The 23,795-nt window shown below is 34.8% G+C and overlaps 1 protein-coding gene across 2 annotated transcripts in view; it reads left to right on the top strand.

Moving 5' to 3' along the window:
• The window catches only part of DPYD (dihydropyrimidine dehydrogenase), an 808,008-nt gene that overhangs the window by 382,835 nt on the left and 401,378 nt on the right, over window positions 1–23,795 (top strand). For both annotated transcript variants that reach the window (XM_007169549.2, XM_057551077.1), the window contains exon 12: window positions 10,549–10,733. In XM_007169549.2, coding sequence (XP_007169611.1) covers window positions 10,549–10,733 — 185 coding nt within the window. The remainder of the gene's footprint in view (window positions 1–10,548; window positions 10,734–23,795) is intronic.

Below are 23,795 nucleotides of genomic sequence, written 5' to 3'. Positions count from 1 at the left end.
CAGCACTTACTTGAACATAAATTCAGAGGTCTCGCCTAAGCTTTATATGTTCTAATGCTATCCAGTGCCAACCTTTTTTCCATGCTAGCCATTCTTATAATATTTTGTAATTATGAAGCTTTTTACATGTTTTCAAAGGACTTTCATTTACACAGCCATTTTTTCCATACAAGTGCACGAAAGAGTGTCAAGCATATTATGTTCAGTGAACATCCAATGATTTTCCAAGACCTCTGAAAAGCGTATTGACAATTCACTTTGCTTAACATGGTCCAATGTTTTCCCTGTATTTGCACACTGCTGCCAAATGAGCTACTACATCACCAGTATCATTGCATTACTCTCATAGTTTAGAATCTAAAATTATTCTCCCCTGATGGTGGGATTGAAACCAAATGCTTCAATTTAATTTTAACACCCTTCTAATCCGCCCTCCTACATACTTGTGGGACCTTATTTCCCATTCTTTCATTCTATATTTACTGAGTTTACAAGATTCTGGGTTAGTTTCTCCTGGGTTCACACACAATACATTGTCCCTGTCTACAGGAGCTTGCAGTCTAATAGAGAGGGAAAAATGCAAAATGCCATTAGATAGACTCAAGGAGAAATAGATAAACTGCTAGCATAACACACAGGGTGGAGAGATGACTTCCAGTTGTAAGCATCAAAGAAGTTTTTATGGAGGCAGTGGCACTGGTAATAGAGATGAGGACTGGGCAGGAATTAAGAGACTAGAGACGGGAAAGCACATTTCATCACAGTGAACAGGCTAGATACCTACAAGGGGTAATTCCTTTGGCTAGATCACAATGCACACAACAAGAAATAGTAAAGGTGGAGAAATGTATCATTGCTAATTCACAAAATGTTTTAGTGTTAGGCTAAAGTATCTGAATTTTATTCTAAAGTTGGTGGGTACCGGAAATCTAAAGGGCCATGTCAATAAAATATGTTCCCCTCACACACAGAGGGAAACATATAAATAATTTTGTGTCTCCTTTTTGGCTCCTGCTCTTCTCCTATTTCAAGCTATACACCTTATATACTCTAAATTATGTTAACAGTAGGACTGCAGGATAACTTATTCATATTTTAACCCTAAGTACCCAGCACAATCTCAAGGGTTCACTGAATGAATGGATAAATGGATGAATGAAGAGATGGATAAATGTTGGGATGAATAGAATGAAATGATTGCTTTATTCTAAATACTCCTACAGAAAATTCACAGTTAAGACAAAAGCATATGAAAGCAATGTTTATGTAAAGTATCACATGAAGGCCAGCAAGTCCTCCTTCTGTTGAGGGAATGGTCAGATGCTTGATACTTTCACTTGCATTGAAAATAGTAGCTTCCTCACTGGTCACCCTGCATTTACTCTTGCTTCCTTATAATCCTACCAGAATCAGCTTTATAAACAGGAATTACATCATTTCATTCCCCTGTTCCAAACCCTCTAGTGGTTTCCTACTTTATTTAGAATAAAATTCTTCCCACAGCTTATGAAGCCCTCCTTGATCAGCCCTCTGCCTATCTCTAGGCCCCCTCTCCTCTTCTCTTGCTTGCTTTCTTCCACTCACATAAAGCCTCCCTCCTACTCTTCAAGTACATCAACTTCAGCGCATTCTAACTCCTCTGTAACAGTTCCCTCTGCCTGGAATGATCTGCCTCAAGGTCTTCACATGCTGGCTCATTCTTATCCTTTGTTTTAGCTCAGATGTCATCTCATCAAAGAGCCCTCTGTGCCCCTCCATCCCCACCATGATCTTCCATTTCTCAGCCCCCTCACCTCATAACACTCTCATTGATATATCTCTCTTCATAGCCATTTTCACTATCATATAGTTCACTTACTTGTTTACCTTTTATTTTTTATCTTCTGCCAACTGAAATGTACATCCCACAAGGACAGTTCCCTTATCTATGGTTTACTACAGTGCCTACAGCTGGATTTAGTACACAGCAGACAATATTTGCTAATTGAATGAACGAATGCAAGCTAGTACCGTATTTTTTTCCTATGCAATCATTATTAAAGTCCCAGAAGAACATCCTGTATGCACTGCCTTGCTGTCTGTGCCAGATCCTTTCTCCTTAACCCCTTTTATTCTGCCTTTTGCCTTCATCATTTACCTGCACATGTCATCTTTTTACTGCTCATTGAACTCCAGATCCCCAAATCTGGTTACCTACCTTACATTTCTCTTGTATCTGACATTTCTTGAAATGATCACTTCTTGGCTGTATGGCTCAGAAACATCTTGATTCTCATGAAACTCTGATGATTCCTCTTCTGGCTTTAGTTCAGGTTGTGATTGCTGCCACTTTAAAAAATAAATGGTTCATTCTATTTTAACCCAGGTTTGTGTTCTTTCTCTAGAATTTCATCCATCATGTGACTGTATCTAATTCCAAGGTGTAGGGCCCTCTACTAAGGTCTAGGTGTTTATCTCCAAATGCCTCTGAAGGTATTCCCAGTTGGTACAGCTGTGGCGGATTTGTAGTTAGGTTCAAATCCTGAGAATGTGATCTGTGTAACTTATCTCAGTCTCAGTTTCCTCAGCTATAAAATTAAAATAATACCTATTCTGTGAAGATCCAGAGAGATAACATATACATTGCCTCATCCCAAACCAACCACATGTTCCTGGGGCACTCGATAAATGTTTGTCATTATTATCATCATGAATTCTATTGAATATAGCCTTTGTCAGTACCAAAGATAGTTCTTGACTGCATGGTAATACAACCAGTACTCTATATAAAGAAGCTGTATTTTTGAATCGTGCATTTACTTATGTGCTAAAATTGTTTAAAATAAATTCTACTGTATGTTTTAAGTTTGCACTGAAGTATGCCTACAGCCGATTGACAAGGAAAAAAAAAGTCATAAGATGGATATCAAAAAGTAACATTAATGAGCTGCTAAAGCTAAAATTACAGGAACTTATGAAATTGGTTAAACATAAAAACCATTAAACTGTTTACTGAAGCTTCACAGATATACTGCAGCTAATGAGCATTTCTGCTATTTAAATAAGCCCAAATTGAACACACATTACATGGATACATAATTAGTCATGGCAGTCAAACACACATAGACTAACTTTTAAAGCTCTATTTAGGAAATCTTTTCCATTTGATTTATTTTGTTAATTAAAATATTTTTCAGTATTCACTTATATTTTAATAATATTGTTTTCACAAGTAGTGTAATTTACTTCTGGCTTTCTATTTGTTTTTATTTATGCTTTAAATGCAGCAAATGAGGATTTTATATTAAACATTTTTTAACCCCTTTCTGTAATTATTTATATCACTTGATGGTATCATCCAGCATTTTTAAAAGTTCTTTCACTGAGAAGTATACATAAAATATTTCAGTAGCCTTTCCACTTTTTTCACTGTCTCCTAATTATTAAGAGGTATTAGGCACCCAAATGTGCATAGAATTATGATGATTATGGTCCAAATCAGATTAAAGGATGATCTATTCCTTCAAGGAGTTTGTAGTCTTAAGTAGATGGTATCATTGAATATAAATAAGCAAATCAAAGTGCAGCATTTGGGAATCCAACTGAGAATTTGAAAACAATCCCCATATATTTTCCTCAAGGACACTGACCTCCTTGAGGAGATCTCTTCCAGAGAAAATGAAATCAAATCTTCAAGGAGTTTAGTGTTTTAAATAGACAGAATTATTGCAGAGAAATAAGCAAATCAAGGTGAAGTGCTTAGCCAATTTTAATTCTGAATTGATTAGTTGGTCAGTTTAGGAAATGAGAATGAGACTCCCTATAGAATACAAGTAAAACAAAAGGAGTTGCTACAGGCTATTATTGACATCCATCTTTTGTATTTAACTTGGGGAGCCTAAGCTTGTCTTGGGCATGGAGGGAAAGAAAATTAAATCTGTACTTTTACACTGCCTGAATTCTACAAGCATATCCAAACTGAGCATTATTTAACCATAGCAGTAGGAAAGTCAAATAGTTAAATCAATCAAAAGAAATTAGCCAAGTGCCTATTCTTCTCTAATCAGTGTGTTTGTCACTGTAGAGACTTTCTTTAGAAGCTTTGGGAAGCTTTTGGAAAATACTTGGGTTTCTTCTCTACAATGAGCTGATTCTCTAATTGTGGAAATAAGACCTACAAGAAAGATAATTGCTGCCCCTCCAACCCCAATCTGCTTCATTTAAATTATTCCCATGGTTCCCAAGAGTGAAACTTTAAGAGACTGTTTTTGGTCTATTCCTGGCTTTTTCTTTCCCTCACACCAAGGGTCAGTGGCAAGGAGAGCTTTGGAGTGAGAAATAACTGGATTCATATACTGGCTTTACCACCTCTTGGCAGTATTTAGGATGCTAATACCTACCTTAAAGAGTTGTGCTGTGGTCTAAATGAGACTACTGTATGGAAATATTCAGCATCATGTCTGCCTCACACAAGGGATCAATGAATGCTGATTGCTTTCCTTAACATTCTTCATTAGGTGAGGATGATATAAATGAGATGTAAGAAGTAACTAGGAGAGAATTTCCTTTGGTTGAATTGTTAGAACATGGTAACTGACTGCATGCTGAGATAAGTGGAGAGAAAAGATTCAAAGATTATGCCAAGATTAAGATCTATTTCTAGATTTTTTTGAGAAGGAAGAATAGGAAAAAGCAGCAGTGAAGGTTAAAGAGTGATCATGGAGGCAAATGGAAAAGCGGAAAGTGTGGTGTCATTGAAGCCAAGATAAGGGACTTTTATGAGGAGGAAGTGGTCATCTGTTGAATGCTACTGAGAAATCAAGGAAGACCGTGCCACGCGTAGGGTGAGACAGTTGAGGCACCGACCTGCCCTTGCACGATCTTGAGCCTAAGGACCTTCTTAAATCTTGTTCTCTGGGTGTCTCACCCCACCCCACCCTAGTTCCTGAAGTGAGGTGATGACGGGAAGGGTCACTGCATGTGGCAATCTGGATCATCTTAGTGATAAGAGTTTCAGTGAAGCTTTGGTGGTCACAATGAGTAGGAGACGTGAAAAAGCAAGCTTACTAATAATTGTGAAATGTGAAAATCCCAGACGAAGCTTGTGAACTGGATTTTAGATGTGACCATTTAGAAGGGACAGTAAGGCATCCACATTGGAATCTCTAACAGGCAGCTAGAAGTGTCAGAATAAAAAAGCAGAAGGTAGTGTTTGAGATCATTTCCAGAGAGATGAAGTTAAAAGCACAAGACAACTATATTTTCTGACACAGAAAAGTGTAGTAGACAATATTTGAGAGCTGGGAAGAGGATGATGACATGATGAGGAGGAGCCAGATAGAGCCTAAGGACAGTTTAAAAAGAAGGAGAGTCCGGATAGAGTAGCATTCCGCAAATCAGAGAAGGAGATCAAAATTACCGTGATTCGGCTATTGGATGCTATAGAAAGGCAAAAAGAAGGAGAACTGAAGTCATGGAATTTGGTGACCGTAGAGACCATATTTTCATAAGAGGGATACACTGGAAGGAATAATTGGGTGGTAAAAAATGTACATAGTGTAAATTACTCCAGAATTTAGATAAAAGAAGATGTAAGAATGGCAGTGAGAAGAGAGAACCAGGTTAAGACCAGTTTTTCAACATAGAAGATGAGAGAGGAGAATATGAGTAAGACAATAGTCTAAAAAGAATCAGAGGTACTTGAGGTTCTGTAGGAGCAGGAAGGTACAGTATCAAGGTTGACTTCTGAGGGGTTTACAGAAAGAAAATAATGAATTGTCATTGTCCGCTCCATTGTGTTTGGTAATGGACAGCATATTGATTTGAATACTCAGAGTCAGAAGGGAGGTGTGAGAACAAAGCTCGTGCCAACCGGACTTGATATTCTTGGTTGAAGGCATTCTGTGGTTCTGTCCCCTCCTTACCCCAGGTTATTCTGTTTGTTTAAACACAGCTCTGATATCCTGGCCCTGTAATTAGAATTTATTTGCTGCTGCTGAGATTTTGCTTTCAGCTCTGATTTACTGAGATTATTGCCTCAGCTCGCCTTTTTGTTTCATTGTGCTTTGGTCCTCTTGGCTAATACGTTATGTAAAATTAAACAACAAGCACATTGATGAATTCATCTGTTTTCAAGATATCATTTTATTATAAATGTTGAAATTTTTTATTCCCCCCATTGTTTTATAGCATCTCAAACTCTCCAAAGAATACTAATAATCCTTCTTCATTATGATTTCTGTTGTATTGTTTTATTGTTTATGGAGAATTAATTTATATTTATGTACTAAAATATAACATTCTTGACATCTTTTTATGAATACTGAGAAATATACTTGTCATATGCTTGTGGGTTTCTCTTCTACATATATGACAGCACAGCTACATCAGTTTAATTGACCTTGGCAATCTGCATCTGCCAGTGATGTGTCCCTGAGGGACGGTTTCTGCAATTTTAAGCTGTGGCTTATTGAAGAACTTGTGTGTCACAATACAATTAAGTCTATATAAAAAAATCATCTCATGCATAACATTAAGTTGACTAAAAGTTCCTATTTCAAAACCATTTCTTGTTTTAAATCTACCTCAGAGTGTCTTTGTTTTTAAGTAAGCTCATTCGAACATAGTAGTGATTAAAGCAGAAAATTAACATAAATCTTGAATGTTTGGTATGAATTAAGGATGTTTTCATTCCTTTTAAAGACTGCATAAAATTCCAGGCACCATAACATTTAACACATTTCTATCCCATTTGCAGAATAATATAGACTGTGAATAAGCACATTTTGCAATTCTTTTTCAAGTTCTTTTTCTGTTCATCTATGGAACTACCAGGACATATGCTGCAGTCTCCAACAAGATTCAGTCTCATGGAAATCTGTGGGGAAACTGTGTATGATCATAACAGAAAATCCCTCTTCCCCCACCCCCATTATTTTATAAACAAGAAAGAAAATAATACAATCCTTCTATTAATATTCATTTAACACTTCATAGGCTATGGCAAGCAGTTATTTGGTTTGCAAATGTAAATATACATTTTTCATCCACTTATGCTTTCATTCCTTCCAAGCTAGATAAAGGCAAAACAGAAGATATCCTTCTGAGACTTATTTTTATTGTATTCCAAGTTAAACGTATCAGCAGAGATGTAAGAGAGCTGTGAGGAGTCCATAGAAGGATAGTTACAATGACGAGGAGGACGAAAGTCCCTCTAATAAGAAGCAGCTAAATAAATGAACTCCTTCCTGCCAAATTATGAATAAAAGCATATAGATTTTTTTCACTGAATCCTTAATTTGAGTTCTAAGTTAAATACTTTGGAGCTTTAAAAATATGATTAAGTAATAGAAATAACTACATTTCAAAAGAGTCATCGAAATCGTGAAAAGTGTTATTAGGATCCACAATCAGAATCAACAAAGTTTCAAAAAATTAATTAATCCCCTCTCTCTGTCTCTCATGTTTAAATATTGAGTCCACTGTGCCTACAGGGAAACGATCCTAATCATTTGATGTTCAAGTTGTAATGAATAGTCATTCTTGTGTTAGCTGCTTAGTGCCACTGATTGAAAACATTTCTGACCGACTAAAGCATCACTTATATTCTTATAAGCTGTCCGTGTTCTATTTTTTCAATGATCCTTTATCGTTTGGACAAAGAAAAAGTTAAAATATTAGATATTAAAATGCAAACAAATGATCTCTATTTTGATTGATGTAAGCTTTGCTATACTATTTAATAACATCATAACCAATTGCTTGATCTCTCATTTTTTCTATTTATTTCTTAAATGAAACTATGAACATGTTAAACTTGAAGCCCTCTAAAAAGAGTAGGGGGAAAATTAAATAGGTGATTTTCAAAAGGGGGCTGAGATAATTTTTGCTGTGAGAGAAAAGTTCTGTTTTGGAATACAGTGTCATAGTTATTTGATTATTTGTGAGGTTAGTTGGATGTTACAAATGATAGAAAAATTAAAAGTTTATATTCAGGTCTGACTTAAAGTTATAATTGAGTTAAATATTGAGGAAAGAAAGCACATTTTAAAAAGTAAACATGAATATGTATGAATGTTCAGAGACATAAAGTAATACAAAGTGTATCCAATGGAAAGACCCATGAGTAGAATAGTGCTTTTGAATTCACAAATAAATATTCCTAGGTTGGCTTATAGTGTTGGTGCTAAATATTTTAAGAAATGCAAGAATTACTTATTAAACTTCTAGTAACATCTCCTATTTATTGACTGAGTTAGTGATAGAGCTCTAATATTAAAGTGAATCATACCATATGCATTTGTAAATCATAAAAAAGTTATAAAGCACGTTACTCATGAACTTCAACTTAATTCAGCAAGCATTTATTCAGCACCTACTATTTAAGGTGCACTGTACTGAAGAGTAGATTCAAGTTTTGCGAGACCTGAAGCCTATATAACTTGAAGACTTTCTATAAAAAAGAACAAAATTACAAATTCAAATTTAGGCCTTGAAAGACGCCCATGCAAGTGAGGGACCCTGAAGCTTAAGCTTCAATAACTTCACAGTATATATGTCTTTGACTCTAATAGCTGCTGTGGGAAATCAAAGATAACTAAGGCATAATCCCTGCATTGCTCAAGCTTAGAGTGAAATCTGTGCTAATCTTCAAGGATATTCTTGTAAAAAAATGAGGAAAATGTATAAAAGAGCTTTGATCTAGTGAAATAATTTTGAATTCCTTCTCATTTAAAAACCATCTTTATTTCAGATCTCTATGTAGGACAAGGTTGTATCAAAGTCTTGGACAAATAAGGTCATTTCTTATATAGGAGAATTATTTTTTACCCCTTGCATGTGAGTGTGTGTGTGTGTGTGTATGTTTCTATACCATTCAATGATGGTGTGTTACAGTTACCATTATTATAATAGGTTGAATTGACGAGCCATGCTCACTATTGACGTTTTGCAACTCAGGTAACTGTCAACAGATGGTAGTGATGATCTGTTATGCAATGGGGAACAAATGCTAAAGGTCTCTTTTCATGTGACCTTTAAAGACAATAGAAAAATCTTCTCAGAATGCCATTCTGTATTGAAAATAATTACATGAATATTTAATTTTACTCTCAATGAAGGGTGAAATTGCATCAGAGGTACAAACAATAGAAGATTTTTAAAGAAAAACCTGAGCATGATGGCATTGATCCATCTACTCATCCATCCATCCATCCATCCATCCATCCATTGAATTGAGTGTCTCTTATGTTTTAAGTGCTGTATGAGGCTTGGTGGCATAGTGGTAAGCAGCATAGCATGGACACATTCTTGTTCTCATGGAACCTACAGTCTTGTGCGGAAAACACAGTCAACAGTAGTCCCTTAATAGTTTTCTAGAATTCTAATATTCTTCAAGTATTCTTCTAATATTCTACAAATATGCACCTGGGTTTATTTTTATGTTTTTTTTCTATTATTGCTCAGAAAAAAATAATTTTAGAATAACATGGTTTACATTTGGCTATTTTATTTTAAACTTAAATTATTCATCTATTCAACAACTAATTTTTGTATTCTAAGAACTTTCAATATTTTCTCCTTTTGTTTATATTGTTATATTTTCTTTTCAATTGGAGTAAAAAATAGCTCCCTTAGTCTATCTTGAGAAGCTGTGCTTAAAATTCATGATATGAATACCTGGAAAGAACATTTTATCTTAAACACTGGCTCAGTTTGCTCCATCATATATGGTACTGTCTACCTTTCTTCATTTCTTCTCTAGATCAACCCCTTAATCTAACTTAGTTTCTTTTATCTCTTTCAAATATCCAGATCGTGTGACGAGTGAGTTTCCTTTAGGTAATTTTTCTTAAAGGGACTCAACCTCTTCCTTTTCCTGACATGTTTAGATTCATTGGAACACAGCATATTTAGCAGATAATTTAAATCTCTTTTACAGAGCAATTTCCACACAGAACTAATGTTAATAGTTGCATTTGTAGATTTTTACAAAATAAAACAAATTGCTGGCTAAATGTAACTGTATTCTGGGTCCATTAAATCGCTTAACATTAAGTGTAAGTAATTTGATGGAAATGTAGAAGATGTTGTCTTGTTTTGTTCATAAAACTTGCTGTGAAAGGAAGAGATTGGCAGTTGATTCAAATTCACAATATAACTTACATCTATGTTACACAGGAATAAATTTAGGATCATACGAGTAATAACAAATTTGTGAAAATAATGGTCATGGACAAAGTTTTAGAAAATGCATTTTATAACCATTAGAATATTTAAAGGACTGTAGTCTGCCAAACTTCTTACACATAAATACCAGATCTGAAACATTGCCCAAATCTGTGGTCTTTAACACCTACATGTGAGTTTTATTTTGAATTGGTTAAGTCAGTACACTTTGAATGTGTTGTTAACTAAGATATTTCATTAACTTTCCATTTTTATGGTTCATTAAAAACAGTTGCTTGAATCCCTAGAACAATAATTACATCATAATTTTTCTTAATTTTCAAATTATTGTTATGTGATGCACAGATTAGTCATTGCCTGTTGTCTTTCACTTTTTTCCAGTAAAAGAAGCCTTGAGCCCTATAAAATTTAACAGATGGGATCTCCCAGAAGTAGATCCAGAAACTATGCAAACCAGTGAACCATGGGTGTTTGCAGGTGGTGATGTTGTTGGTATGGCTAACACTACAGTGGAATCCGTGAATGACGGAAAGCAAGCCTCTTGGTACATTCACAAATATATACAGGTAGGTGTTTGCCATCAATTTCAGTTAATTTTTTTCCAATGGATAAGTACTTCTTTATTTTTGCTACTCATTCATATGAGCATTTCTATAAGGTATATAGTAACTATATGTGCAATAGGTCAGATACATATTTGCTTGGATAAAATTTTTTAAATGTGGACTGGATAGCAGACCTGTTTAGGTGATTGAAAATTCATTTGTGCATTTCTACCAGTGGAATACTATGAAGTTATTCATCCTGTATTCAAAATATTTATCAATGCTTAAAGACATAGCTAATACATTTATCAAATCTGGATGATATGCAGTATGATATAGAATCTATATTCCTAATAATCTTGCACAGTCCAGAAAATTATGTTGTCTGTCCACATGGATCAGTGAGTTCCTATTCAATTCCTAAATTATATGCACCTAATTGAAAAGAAAACAAATATTTTAGAAATTTCAATTGTAATTATTTTTTCACTATTTACTGTTATGATACAAATGCAGAATGTAAAAATGATAAAATACAAAGTTAAACATACTCTGGTACAGTAATTTTGTGCTCTTGGGGAAAAAAGCCATATCTACTAGATTTCAGTTGTCTTACTTTTTGACAAAATGCTCTGTTCTTTTCTTGCTCTATAATTTAACTAAATGTAGACACAGTGACCTCATTGACGTAAAATGTTTCTGGAAAAGTTTGCTCTTGTAAATAAAATCCTTATTTTCCTTTCCTATTCAAGAAAGGCTCTAAATTCACGATATAATTCCTGCCTCCCTTCTTTTGGTTTCTTTGGTTGATCACATGCTAGCAAAATTCACTTTGTCTTTAATGTTTCCTTGAATATTTTTCTTCCTCTTTGTCACCACCATTTAGTCTATTCTGGTTGTTCTCTACTCTTTCTGTAATTCATCCATGACTACTTACTTACTAGGTAGGGCCTGGACTTGGTACTGATTACATCATATTTTTTATGTTGTTAGTTAACCAATCTACTCCCACCTCACCTCGGCATCTCTGAGTAGTGGGGCTTGAGATGTTGGGATCTGGGCCAGAGTGTGGTGTGGTGTCCCATAGAGGTAAAGCTCTAAGAATGGGTGTAAACCACAGCCTATTGGTTGTGCATAGAGACAAAGGAAGCAGTGTTTTGGGGAGATGATAAATCTAAAATTAAGAATTCTGTCCAAATCATTCATAAATCAAAAGGGACTAGGCTAGGAAGAAAAGGGAAAAAGGAATGCAATTTTAACAGACAGAAATCTGGGAATACAAAGGAGACATGTCGGTAGTGGTTTTGGCTCTAGTTGCTGCAGCATCTGTATTTTGGAGAGTCCATATGGCCTCAGAAATTCACAGCAGGAACAGTTCAAGACAACTACCCAGGATGGACTCCTGCTTTGGCTTTTTCACTTTTTCTGTCCCAAAACTTATCACTCTTTTAATTTTCTCATTCTACTCTTATTTCTTATTTTCATAGTGTTCTCCCAAGGCTCCCAAGTGCGTAACTCCCTAATCTGTATCTCCAGTAGGGCATTCTCTTCCATGATCCAGCTGTCTGCTAAACATCTTCACTTGTCTAAACTACATTTCAAATTCACCACTCCATTTGGATATATATCTTACCTACACTTCAAACTCACTGCTTTTAAACCAAACATGATCTTCTAAACTTGTTTCATCTCCAGTATTTAACATTTCTGATTCCCAGAGCCAAATCCTCTACATCAATGGTCCTCAAACTCTGGATTACTCAGACTAATAAAATTTTCAAAATCAATTTGGAAACCAATATAGGGCTGATTGCTTCTTGTTTTGCTGAGTAACAGCATTAAAATAAACACTCAAACACATGAAATTATAATATTTACTCGCATTTATTAACAAGAAAGTTTATGAGGAAAGTAGGAAACAGTACAGTCTCAGAATAGAGATAATTCTTAAGAAAACACAGTTGAAAGATTTATGCTAGTGTGTTCACACACCTATTTTTCTCATAAAACAGCACTGCTGTACACACCCTTATTTATGAGTTATTTATCTAAATTTTCTTTTCTTCTCTCTCTCATATATGCCTGGTCAATTCTATCCCTGTAAAGACTTTCATACACTTATTTTAATTTGCTTATTTTTTGTGTGAAATACGATTTTTGGTTGACTAGACATCTCACTGACCAGTCTGTTAACTCCTTGAAGAAATGAAAGTAGACCCAGGAGAAGGGAAAAGGCTTTTGTGCTACGCCAGATAAAACCTAGTGAAGATGTGAATTCAGTTTGCAGAAGGGAAAATGGTGGGAAGGCAGAGATGCTACAGAGATTTGAAAAGGTAAAATTGAACATAGGCAAGTGGAGAATGGCGTGTGTTATTGTTTTCTAAATATTTAAATCCATTTGTAGCTTTTAAATTAAAAGACATAGAGAATGTTTACTGTATTTTATGATGATGGTGGTTTTGTAGTGCTTCACAATTATCATTCAGAAAGATTCTTAAGGGTATTTTTTTTTTTTTTTTACTTCACTGTTATCTTTCTACTTCCCTGAATCTGATAAATGTGTGCTGATAAAAATGAGCAATCATTTTACTTAGTTGCCACTTACTCATGAAAAGAAAGACACAGACTCTTAGGTATTATGAAAAAAAAAAGTGTATGTGCTTTAAATATGTATTGCTAGGAATGATAGTGTTTAAAATATAAAAAAATTAAAAATTTGTGACCAGTAAAAGTTTTGGGTTTGGCTGAAGAATTCAGACTTGTCAAAGAAAGTATTGAATGGCATTTTAGAAATACAGTAAAAACAGAAGGTAGATAAAATCTCTGTCAGGTAAAATGAACACTTTCACTTTCCTGTGAGAGTGTTGGATACAAAGTGCTAAGCACTTATGAGACTAAAAAGGAACATATAGACAAAGTAGGATTTTTCTCTCTTTACACTGTCAGTAACTTAGTTCTGGCCTCTATCACCTCCTAAAATTGCCTGCAATTTCCCCCTGTCAAATCCAAGGCCCCTATGCTGCAGCCAGAGTCATCTTTCTAGAATACAAATTTGATCCTAATTTCCTCACTTAAACCCCTTCAGAGGCTCCTCTTTATACTCAAAATAAAGCCCAAACTCCTTAGCTTGTGATACCAATTTGAATTTCCCCCAACACATCAAGATATCTCCTACATCTGGGCCTTTTCCGACTCCACCCATTTCACCTGTCTGTATCCCGCTTGTCCTTCAGGTTTTGCTTCCTTCTCCTCTTCCAGAAACACTTTCCTTCTAGTGTGTTCTTTAGCATCCTATGTTTCCCTGATTGAAGCCTTCTTACTAGTCTGATGCTACACAAGCCAGTGGCGTGCTAGTTTACTAATATACCCTCAAAATAAAGAGCGTATTCATCATTAAATAGGAAAAAACGTAGGGATAATTTATTTTAAAGGAATTTAAAGAAGAGTTAAGGGGCTTCCCTGGTGGCGCAGTGGTTGAGAATCTGCCTGCCAATGCAGGGGACGCGGGTTCGAGCCCTGGTCTGGGAAGATCCCACATGCCGCGGAGCAACTAGGCCCGTGAGCCACAACTACTGAGCCTGCGCGTCTGGAGCCTGTGCTCGGCAACAAGAGAGGCCGCGATGAAGAGTGGCCCCCGCTTGCCGCAACTAGAGAAAGCCCTCACACAGAAACGAAGACCCAACACAGCCATAAATAAATAAATAAAAATTAAAAAAAAAAAAAGAAGAGTTAAGAAAACTAATATATTTGTTATATGTTAATTAGCACTGTAAATAACTAGTGTTTTCTTACCAATGTAGCATTAGTTTAGAAAAATTTATATAATGCCTGAAGTGTATTCATGAATGAAGGTTTATAACACCTTGTCTTATGTTATACTTTGGGGAAACATGCAACACTAGATAGTGGACTTAAAAAAATGATTTTATACATACATTATAGTATTAATTCATACATGCAATCATTGCAATTGGATATTTAGAATTTCTTTGAAATACACTTTTTCAGGTAAATGAGATTATTTAAAGACACACATGTTGGGATTTCAGTAATTCCCATAGTGATCTGAAGTGAGCTTCACTTAAATTTTATTAGTTAATTTAATCAATTACCACTTATTGAATACCAGCTGTTGGGTCTAACACTTGACTTTGAGAGGGTACCAAAGTGAATAAATGAGGAGAAGTATAATAGAGTAGTTAGAAATTTGAGCTCTGAACTAAACAGATCTGATTTCAACAATACTTTCAAACTGTATGACCTTGGGAAAGTCACTTCATTGCTCTAAGATGTGGTCTTCTTAGGGGTAAAGAAATGATTTATTAATAAAGGAGCAATAAGAAAGTTCCTACCCTTTTGGGTTTCAGGGAAGAATACATAAGGGAGTTTATGGAAAGTTCTTAGTAAAGAGTCTGAGCTATAAATATTTATTGTTTGTGAATTATTAGAGATTATTCCCTTTGGACTGTTAAAATGGTATCAGAGAAAAATTATAAAATAGGAGATTTGAATAGAAAGTCAAAGTATAGTATTTTAACAGATGAAGATTGAAAGAGGCTGTTTCAGGTCATGACAAGAACATTTTATCTAACCATTCATTTATTCATCCATATACATCCATCTGTCTATCCATGTAGTCATTCATGCATGGATTCATTCATTCATTCAGTAAGCAGTAGTTTTTTAAAATGGTACTTTACAAATAGTTATGGAAGCATACACATAATACAAAATAACAAATGTAGTAATAAAAAATGTAAAGGCACGAGGCAGTATGGAAGAGATAATGATTGATTCTGCCTGGAGGTGTGGGTATCAGGATATGGAGTGAGCAGACTTCATAAAAATCAAGATACACGTAAAGAGGGAAGATAAGAAAAACTGGAAGAATGCTGAGTGATTTGAATCGCTGGAACTTAAAGAAGCCTACTGGATAAGATTGCATAGCTTGCCCATTGTGCAAGGGCTACCCAAACAAGGGTACCAGTTGGCTGAAATCCAGACCAAGCTCCACTCACCAAACAGTGGCATCTTTTGCTGTGCTGCTTCTATTCAGAGGCAGGAGTGCCTTCCTTGAATTTTCACAAAGGTGCTTTCTGCCTGTTCCCTAAGCCTTGCACCTGTGCTACAGCTTTTTTTTTTTTTTTTTTTTCACCGAAAGGCAGTCTGGGCTAGTGGAGGCCCTGAACATGGAGACTATATAGGAAACATGGGAGAAAGGATCTGGAGTTTATTATACTGGGGTTAGAACATGATGAGAATACCCAATTTGGGAATTTAATTTGGAGTATGTAATGAGGCAGGAATGTGGTAGGAACTGTTTGAATAAAGAAGTGATAGTGTCAGATCTGGAATTTATATAGAGAGAAATATTTTTCATTTTGTCAACATTTTTCTCCTTGTAAGTCATTATTTTAAAATATTAAACTTGCCCTTCTTTAGTTGTACTAATAAGTGATCCAATATGACTTCACCTTACTTGTTCATAATACTATGATATTAGTGGAGTCCAGGCATATTTGAGTTTTCTTCTTTCACTTAAATGAGAATACTGACTATCTAAGATAATTTTGACAGTGTACCCAAAGAAAGAGTATGTAACTGAAAGAATGTCTACAGGTAAACAAAAAAATTCTATAAATTTTCAAATTTGCACTTTTACTTGTATCTTTGTAATGGATTTATTTAACTAGTGTGTGTATGTGTCTGTGTGTGTGTGTGTGTGTGTGTGTGTGCATGTATGTGGACAGGTGGATAGATAAAAAGTTCTGTAATAGGAAAAAAAAGAAATTAACCACATTAACCCATCAGCCTTTCTTCTCTAAAGGAGCTTATAATGATGTTTGAATTCAATTATTTCATCCATGTGAAATAGTTAGAGAAAAATATATATGACGTAATAGAAAGCTAAATTTACTATAACAAATAAATGCTAAATTAGTCAAGGAACAGAAATCAATGTTGACTAGAATTATTAGAGAAGACTCAGAAGAAGTAGTCCCTGATTTTTATCCTCCCTGGAACATGCCTTTTATATTCACTTGTCAACCATTGAAATAACAGCCACTAATCGTTTAGCATCTATCATACATCGTACAGTTTTTGGTTATAATGACCCTGTTAAACAGCCATCGTTATCTATGTTTCATAGCTGGAAAAAATACTTTACCAACTTTACTTTACCTACTTTACTTTAGGCTCAAATGATAAACCTATTCAAGGTCAGTGTCCTGTTAGAAATGAAGCCAAGATTTGAACACACAAATGTCTAGCTGTTAAGTTCCCCTGTACTGAACTACTTCCCTGGTACATTTCAACTCTGGAATCTTAGTTTTCTTGCCAATTAGCAGCAGTCCTTGATATCTTCCCCTACAGTATGTGTTAAAATTTAAAAATATAATAATGCAATAGAACTTCTCCTGAGAGTTCCTCTGTAGTTTGGAACTGAAATTAGAAGATTGTGATTGGAGGCTGTAGTCTGTGTATAACTTAATTCTGGTTAAAAATATACCTTAACCAGAATGATTACGTGTATAGAAAAGTTCTAGGAATTTGAACTTTCCAGAGAAAGAAAATAGAAGGGCAATTAGCTCAGTTAGTATGATTAAAGACTATTTAATTATTAATTGGAGTAAAAATTAGACATTTAATTATATAGGTAAATCCAGAACATTTATCAATGATAAATTGGTTAAATCCAGAACATTTATTTTAAAACACAGGAGTACAAAAAAGTTATCTTGTCCTATGAAACAATAATCAATAATTTTTTGGTTAGTCCGAAAAAGTTAAAATGGGGATGTATAAAAAGGATATATACATATATTAAGCATATCCTTTTATTTTAAAGCATTTAGATATTTTCTCATTTTCATTTCTCTTAAAAAAAATAAGCAGGGCCAAGATCTTTTCAATCCAGTCACTGGAGTTCTAGCATATTTCTTATCTAAACCTGTCTATAATATATAGTCTACAACTTCCATTTTTGTTTTTTAAAGTGGAGCCACATTTTCAAGGAACATACATAGCAATTTTCTGGGTTTTTATGATTGCCCTGAAGTCATTTCAGTTGTTTCTGTCACACTTAATTTGACAGCAACTGTTTTTTAGTAACTCACCTTTTTATCATATCTTTTGAAAACATTCAACTTAGTTTTCACAGAATCAACCCCCTTTCTTTTCACATTCGTATAGCTCATCGATTTATATAATTTTTATTTACACTTTGAGCCAACACAAATGGGGTAAAGAATGTACAACTGACTCTTAATAAGCACACAACTCAACAGGTAGAGTGGAAGGTTCATAGGCACACAGGAGCACCCCACCGATTACAAAGATTCAGTACTCCTTGGCCTTCCTTTGTATATCTCAGAGAGGAAAAGGAGAGAAGAAACTAGTCTAGTGAATCTGTTTGGTGTAACCAACTTGGTTAAGAGAGTGTAAAAGATGCCTAAGGTCCTACTTTACCAAAGAGGACCTTAATACCTTAATACCAAATGTTCTTTACAAAAATACAATCATTCAGAAGATTCAGCACTTACTTTGTTCTAGTACTGACAGACAAACAAAAATTTAGTCACAAAATGTAGAGGGAAAAAACGCTATATGGTATCTCACCATGCTATGCCCTTCTCTGAGAACTTGGAGATGGAATACAAGCTAAATTCTTCTAAGTCTAATCCTAGATCAGAAGTTCATTTTTCCTAAAGTAATCATGGTAGTTCTCAGAAAATGATCTTCTAAACATGAGACATTTTGTCAAATAAAGCAATCTAAATATATGGAAATTATCTCAAAAGTCACTGGTTTGATTACATCATTAGAGTGATCCTTTAGTCATGTCATTATTCTGTGATTCAGAATTCTATTTTAAATTCACTATCTCTTATATGTAACATTAAAAAAAACACAATATTTATTACTGGTAGTGGAAGGGTTTATCTAAATATACATGCTGCTGCTATGAAATCAGTTGTGGTGGTACAAAGATAAATATTGAAAGGCAAAAGACAAGAGTTATTAGTGGAAGGATAAATATGGAATGAATAGAAACTCAAATAAAGGACAGAATTTGTATAGAGCTTATTCAACTATAGGCAAGAAATGAGAAGGATAACACCTGGTTTCTTCTAGGTAGAATTCATGAGAAACTGCAAAGGGTAAGGAAAGAGGCATTGGGTCATTAAACATTAAAAAAATGTTTTGGTTACTGAGTTTACAAGTGACTTTAGGTGTCACTGAATACTTAGTTACAGAATAGTTGAAGTTAAATAGTTACAGAATATTGTTTATTGGCACAGCATTTGAGGTCAAATTTCTACAACAACAAAATGTTAATTTTGTTATTGGTTTAGTTTCAGTGTTCCTTCTATATACATGAGTTTGTCTACATGCATGTTCCCAAATGATATTCTTTTTTTTTTCTTTCTCAAACTTTACCCTTAATTAAATAAGCTGTATTCCTATAATAAGTATCCATGTTAAAGTGCCTGATACTGTTATGATTATTTCATTTATGATTATTTCTTTATGTTATACTTTCCATTTTGTCAATCCCTCCTGAAACTAATTCTTGTGGCAAAATTATCTTAGAATGTATGTACAAGATACACACATAAATATTAGAGCATCATACTAGATCTAAAATGTCTTTCCTAACCCTGTAAGATCACAGAGCACAGGTATCTTTTAAGTTTTAGTTTTCTACAGTGTTTTTTATTTATTTATTTATTTTTTTATTTATTTATGGCTGTGTTGGGTCTTCGTTTCTGTGCGAGGGCTTTCTCTAGTTGTGGCAAGTGGGGACCACTCTTCATCGCGGTGCGCAGGCCTCTCACTATCGCGGCCTCTCTTGTTGCGGAGCACAGGCTCCAGACGCGCAGGCTCAGTAATTGTGGCTCACGGGCCTAGTTGCTCCGCGGCATGTGGAATCTTCCCAGACCAGGGCTCGAACTCGTGTCCCCTGCATTGGCAGGCAGACTCTCAACCACTGCGCCACCAGGGAAGCCCTTCTACAGTGTTTTTTCAGCTCAACTTTCTACAGTGTTGTTCGGCTTCAGTGAAGCTTATATGATATTTTAGTAAAGGTTATAATGAACTTCTCTCACAGTTAATGTGATTCTACTTAGTTGTGTGTAGTATATGGGTATATTTTGAAATAGGTGTTTGTAAAGTTCTTCAGAACTATCAAATTCCTTGCATGGATGACCTGCTTCTCTACTGCTTGAGGTTTTTGTGTATTTTCTTTTGGTTTCATTGAGGCACAAAAGAATAGTTAGTTGTTGAGAGAACTAGATCTCTCAGGGGGTTAGTAATGAGATACAAAGCCTTTAACCTTTTGGTCACTAGTTCAGATCTGCCCCAGGTCAAGAGTGACAGAAAGTCATTACCATCTATCTGATGGTAGTTCAATAGGCTATGTGAAACAAATTTGTGATTTCAGTACCTAGTGGAGAAAGAGACATGCCATAGTCCCACCGTATAGTGAGTACAACATGGTAGTTGTGATTTTAGTTTGAAGAGAAAAGAGTCATCCAGTCATTGCTAAGTATTTCATTTTCTCTCTGTGAGCTGAGACTCCTCTTGGTGGATTTGTTAATGGAATGTTGTGAGAAAGCTAGGTTTGCGTTCGTGTTGTTTTGTGATTTGGGGCCATGAGATTCCCATTCCAGAGGAATCCCTATCTGTCATTGTCGCTAATAGGGTAAAATTCAGCCTCACTAAATTGACTTTTAAAAAGTGATTTCAGTCTCAGATGGTGATTAATTCAAGATTCAAAGTTACATCATTCATGTCTGCTGTTTCTTCAATGCCCTTCTGCATATATTTTTTAAATGTTTCATTTTCCTCTTTAATCATTAATTTTATCTACATTTGGACATATGACTGAACATTTAGAGAGGCCTATTCATTCTTGTGAATCTTTCACATGGGAAATACTGAGTTAACAACCAAGAATAGAAAATTGTAAGGACACTTTGAAGATGGGGAATTCAGAACTGGGCACAGTGCAGAAGGATCATTGCTATAAAGCTAATTGAATTATGTGCATTCATATCAATAAATGAAATCTTTCACCTTCTGCCATCTTTAGGATTTGAGATTATGTGAAGGATTTTATCTATCTAATACCTTTAGTGAACTGTCAGGTTATTAAAACTTTTTGATTTGGGGGTCTCTTCGAAAGGTCTCTTTCTAAAGAGAAAAAAGTCCTATGTTTATACTTGAAAGATTTATAAGATCACAGCATTTTCTTAATACTGGAATATTTACAATTTTATTTTATATTGGGGTCAATGATTTTCCAAACAGACCCACACTGTTGGATTGTTAAAATTTTAAACCTATCTCTAATAACATCTATGATGTGAAAATAAAGCCCAAAGAATGGTAGTGACAGTGCCTTATGTTTAAGATTTCTGCGCTGGACAAAGATGAACAGTTGCTAAAAAAACATGACAGTCTGGGATTTTAGAAAACAAACTTAGAAGAAATTATCTATGTCCAAGTCTCTCTTGCTTAGAAGACCTTCAGTGCCAACTTTAAATAAAAGGCACTTATCATCATCATTGCTTAAAATATCACTTTAATTCCACATCTTCAAAGGCATTCTTTTGCCCTGAAATATACCAGTGGTTTCTACAGTATCTGAAGAACTATGATTTGAGAATTAGAAATTTAAATCGCGCAGGCTTAATATTAGAGTATTTCCGTTACCCTTTGCAGGTTTTGAGGCAGCTTATTCGACCTTACAGTCTCACCAGGAAGCTAATGGGAAAGCCTTGCAGCAATCTTCACAGGAAAGTTTCCAAATGTCAAGTGTCATCTTTCCAGCTGTTAGATGAATGGGTAGCCAAGAGGCATTTATTTGGGTGTGCAGCCCCTGTGAAATCTGGGTGAGGCAGGAGAAAAGGCTATAATTTGGTGGTTAGTTTACCAGCATTGGTATAGTTGCAAATATCTTAACCAGGCAAAGGACTTCATTTGTGGTTTAATGATTGACAGCCAGCTACAGTCTTCTTCTACTTAGGGAATAAAAATGCCTTTCAAAAAAGGCATCATCAATATGTCATACTAATTTTTGAATCCTCCACTGCTTCAAATAAAAACAGGCTTATCAAGGGAGCTGGTTTCTTCTCTAAACCCTTCTCCAACTGAGAGGAGGTAAGGCTTTTCAAATGACAGCTGTATTAAAATCTTGAGGCCTATTGAAAAAGTGTCCTTTAAGATATATTTCAAACTCTTTAATTCCTGTGTTAAAAGAAAATTGGTATAAATCATTGGCCACTGTCAGGTTGAAAAACAATGACTATCAATAAAAAGACAGTTTTAAATCATAATGGATTTAGTTTGAGATAGTGATAGCCTCCGAAAAATAATATTGAAGTATGTCATGGCTAAATGCTGTTTCCATGCTAAGTTTTTCCACTTGGTCAGGATCACAGTATTGAGACGACTTCAGCCCAATTTCTCATTGGAAAACTGGACCTTTAGACTGAAAAATAATCAGAAGTGCATGTGATCTCATTTTTATCCCTTTCAATGGGAAGTAGTAAAGTTAAATTTGCTTACAGTTATTGAAAAATAAAGTCCATTTTAAGTGCTTGTAAATAAGCATACAATAAACCCTATAGTGCTATCTATAGAATTTGCCTTTGATGGTACATTCATGTTAATTTTTGGTGTATTCCCTAGCTAATGTTTAAGGTAATTATTAAGTATCAGAGACAATACTTTTTCTATTAAAAATTCAATTTTAATAATGTGTAGCTTTTTGTATATGAAGGGGGATTTATTTTTTATATCATCTATATGTTGTAAAAGGAAATCAAGGAAAAAATGAGGAATGAGCCTATATCTAATGGAGCTATCAAAACAAAACTATCTAGTTGGTGATAGGGGAAGAAAATGCCATGACTAATAAGTAATTTTAACGCCTTTTATTGACTTTGTATAAGGTTCCAAACCTTATTAAATGGCAGCATTTGACCTGAAAAGTAATTTAAAATGAAATTGTCTCCATAAAGGCAGAATATTTCCTTACCAATATAGCAGTAGATTGCTACTTCAGGCAGATAACTCAAGATTAGAATGGGTAGAAAAAATAACTCTGAAAAATCTGATCCATGCCATACAGAACCTGATCTCAGCGTGTGCTGATGTTGAATGAAAGAACTTAGCCACTGCAGTGTCACTTGGTCCAAATGGGCTATAGGTGTTAAGAATTCTATGCCATATCTTTAACACCTTAATGCCTGGAGCTGTATGGTGCTAAGGACAATATCACAGTAGAACAAAGAACTAAAAATCTTTAGTTTGCTGGGGGAAATTCAAATGCAAAATAACTCAGTTGAAAATTTTAGCTAGAATTTTATTCTCTGCATTCAGTGATTTAGTAAAGTTGACTCTTATACAAGTTGTAAAGAATCCGAGTTTGGGACTGATATGTACACATTACTATATTTAAAATAGATAACCAAAAAGGACCTACTGTATAGCACAAGGAACTCTTCTCAATATTCTGTGGTAACCTAAATGGGAAAAGAATTTGAAAAAGAGTATATACATGTCTATGTATACTGAATCACATTGCTGTACACCGGAAACTAACACGACATTGTTAATCAACTATACTCCAAAATAAAATAAAAATTAAAAAAAAGAAAATTATACTGATAAGGTGATGTAATGGAAACCTAAAAGTCAAGAGACCTGGGTTCAAGCCCTGACTTAATTATTCATTAATTCTCCCTTCAGACCTTTGGGAATGTCATATTGCCTTTTGGTTATCTCACTAATGGCTCTGAGGCAGCACAATATACTTATAGAGGTGGAATTCCCAGTTCAAAGACTTGAAACCTGTTAAAGTTTCTGGTGTGTTATCTTGTGCCTCACTATTTTCATCCATAAAAAGGACAAAATTATAATTTTTTTATGATTCTGAAACCCAAATAATACCCGTTAAAAATAAAGAATCTAATTTACTGAACACCTGCTACATGCTCATTTCCTTTTTAGGAGCTTAACATTCATGTTACACTGAAAAATTACCTCTGGAGTAACCATTTTTCCCCCATTTTA

This window comes from Balaenoptera acutorostrata, chromosome 1, assembly GCF_949987535.1.
Source record: "Balaenoptera acutorostrata chromosome 1, mBalAcu1.1, whole genome shotgun sequence".
Classification (NCBI taxonomy): domain Eukaryota; kingdom Metazoa; phylum Chordata; class Mammalia; order Artiodactyla; family Balaenopteridae; genus Balaenoptera; species Balaenoptera acutorostrata.
This window is presented reverse-complemented; position numbering and strand designations above follow the sequence as displayed.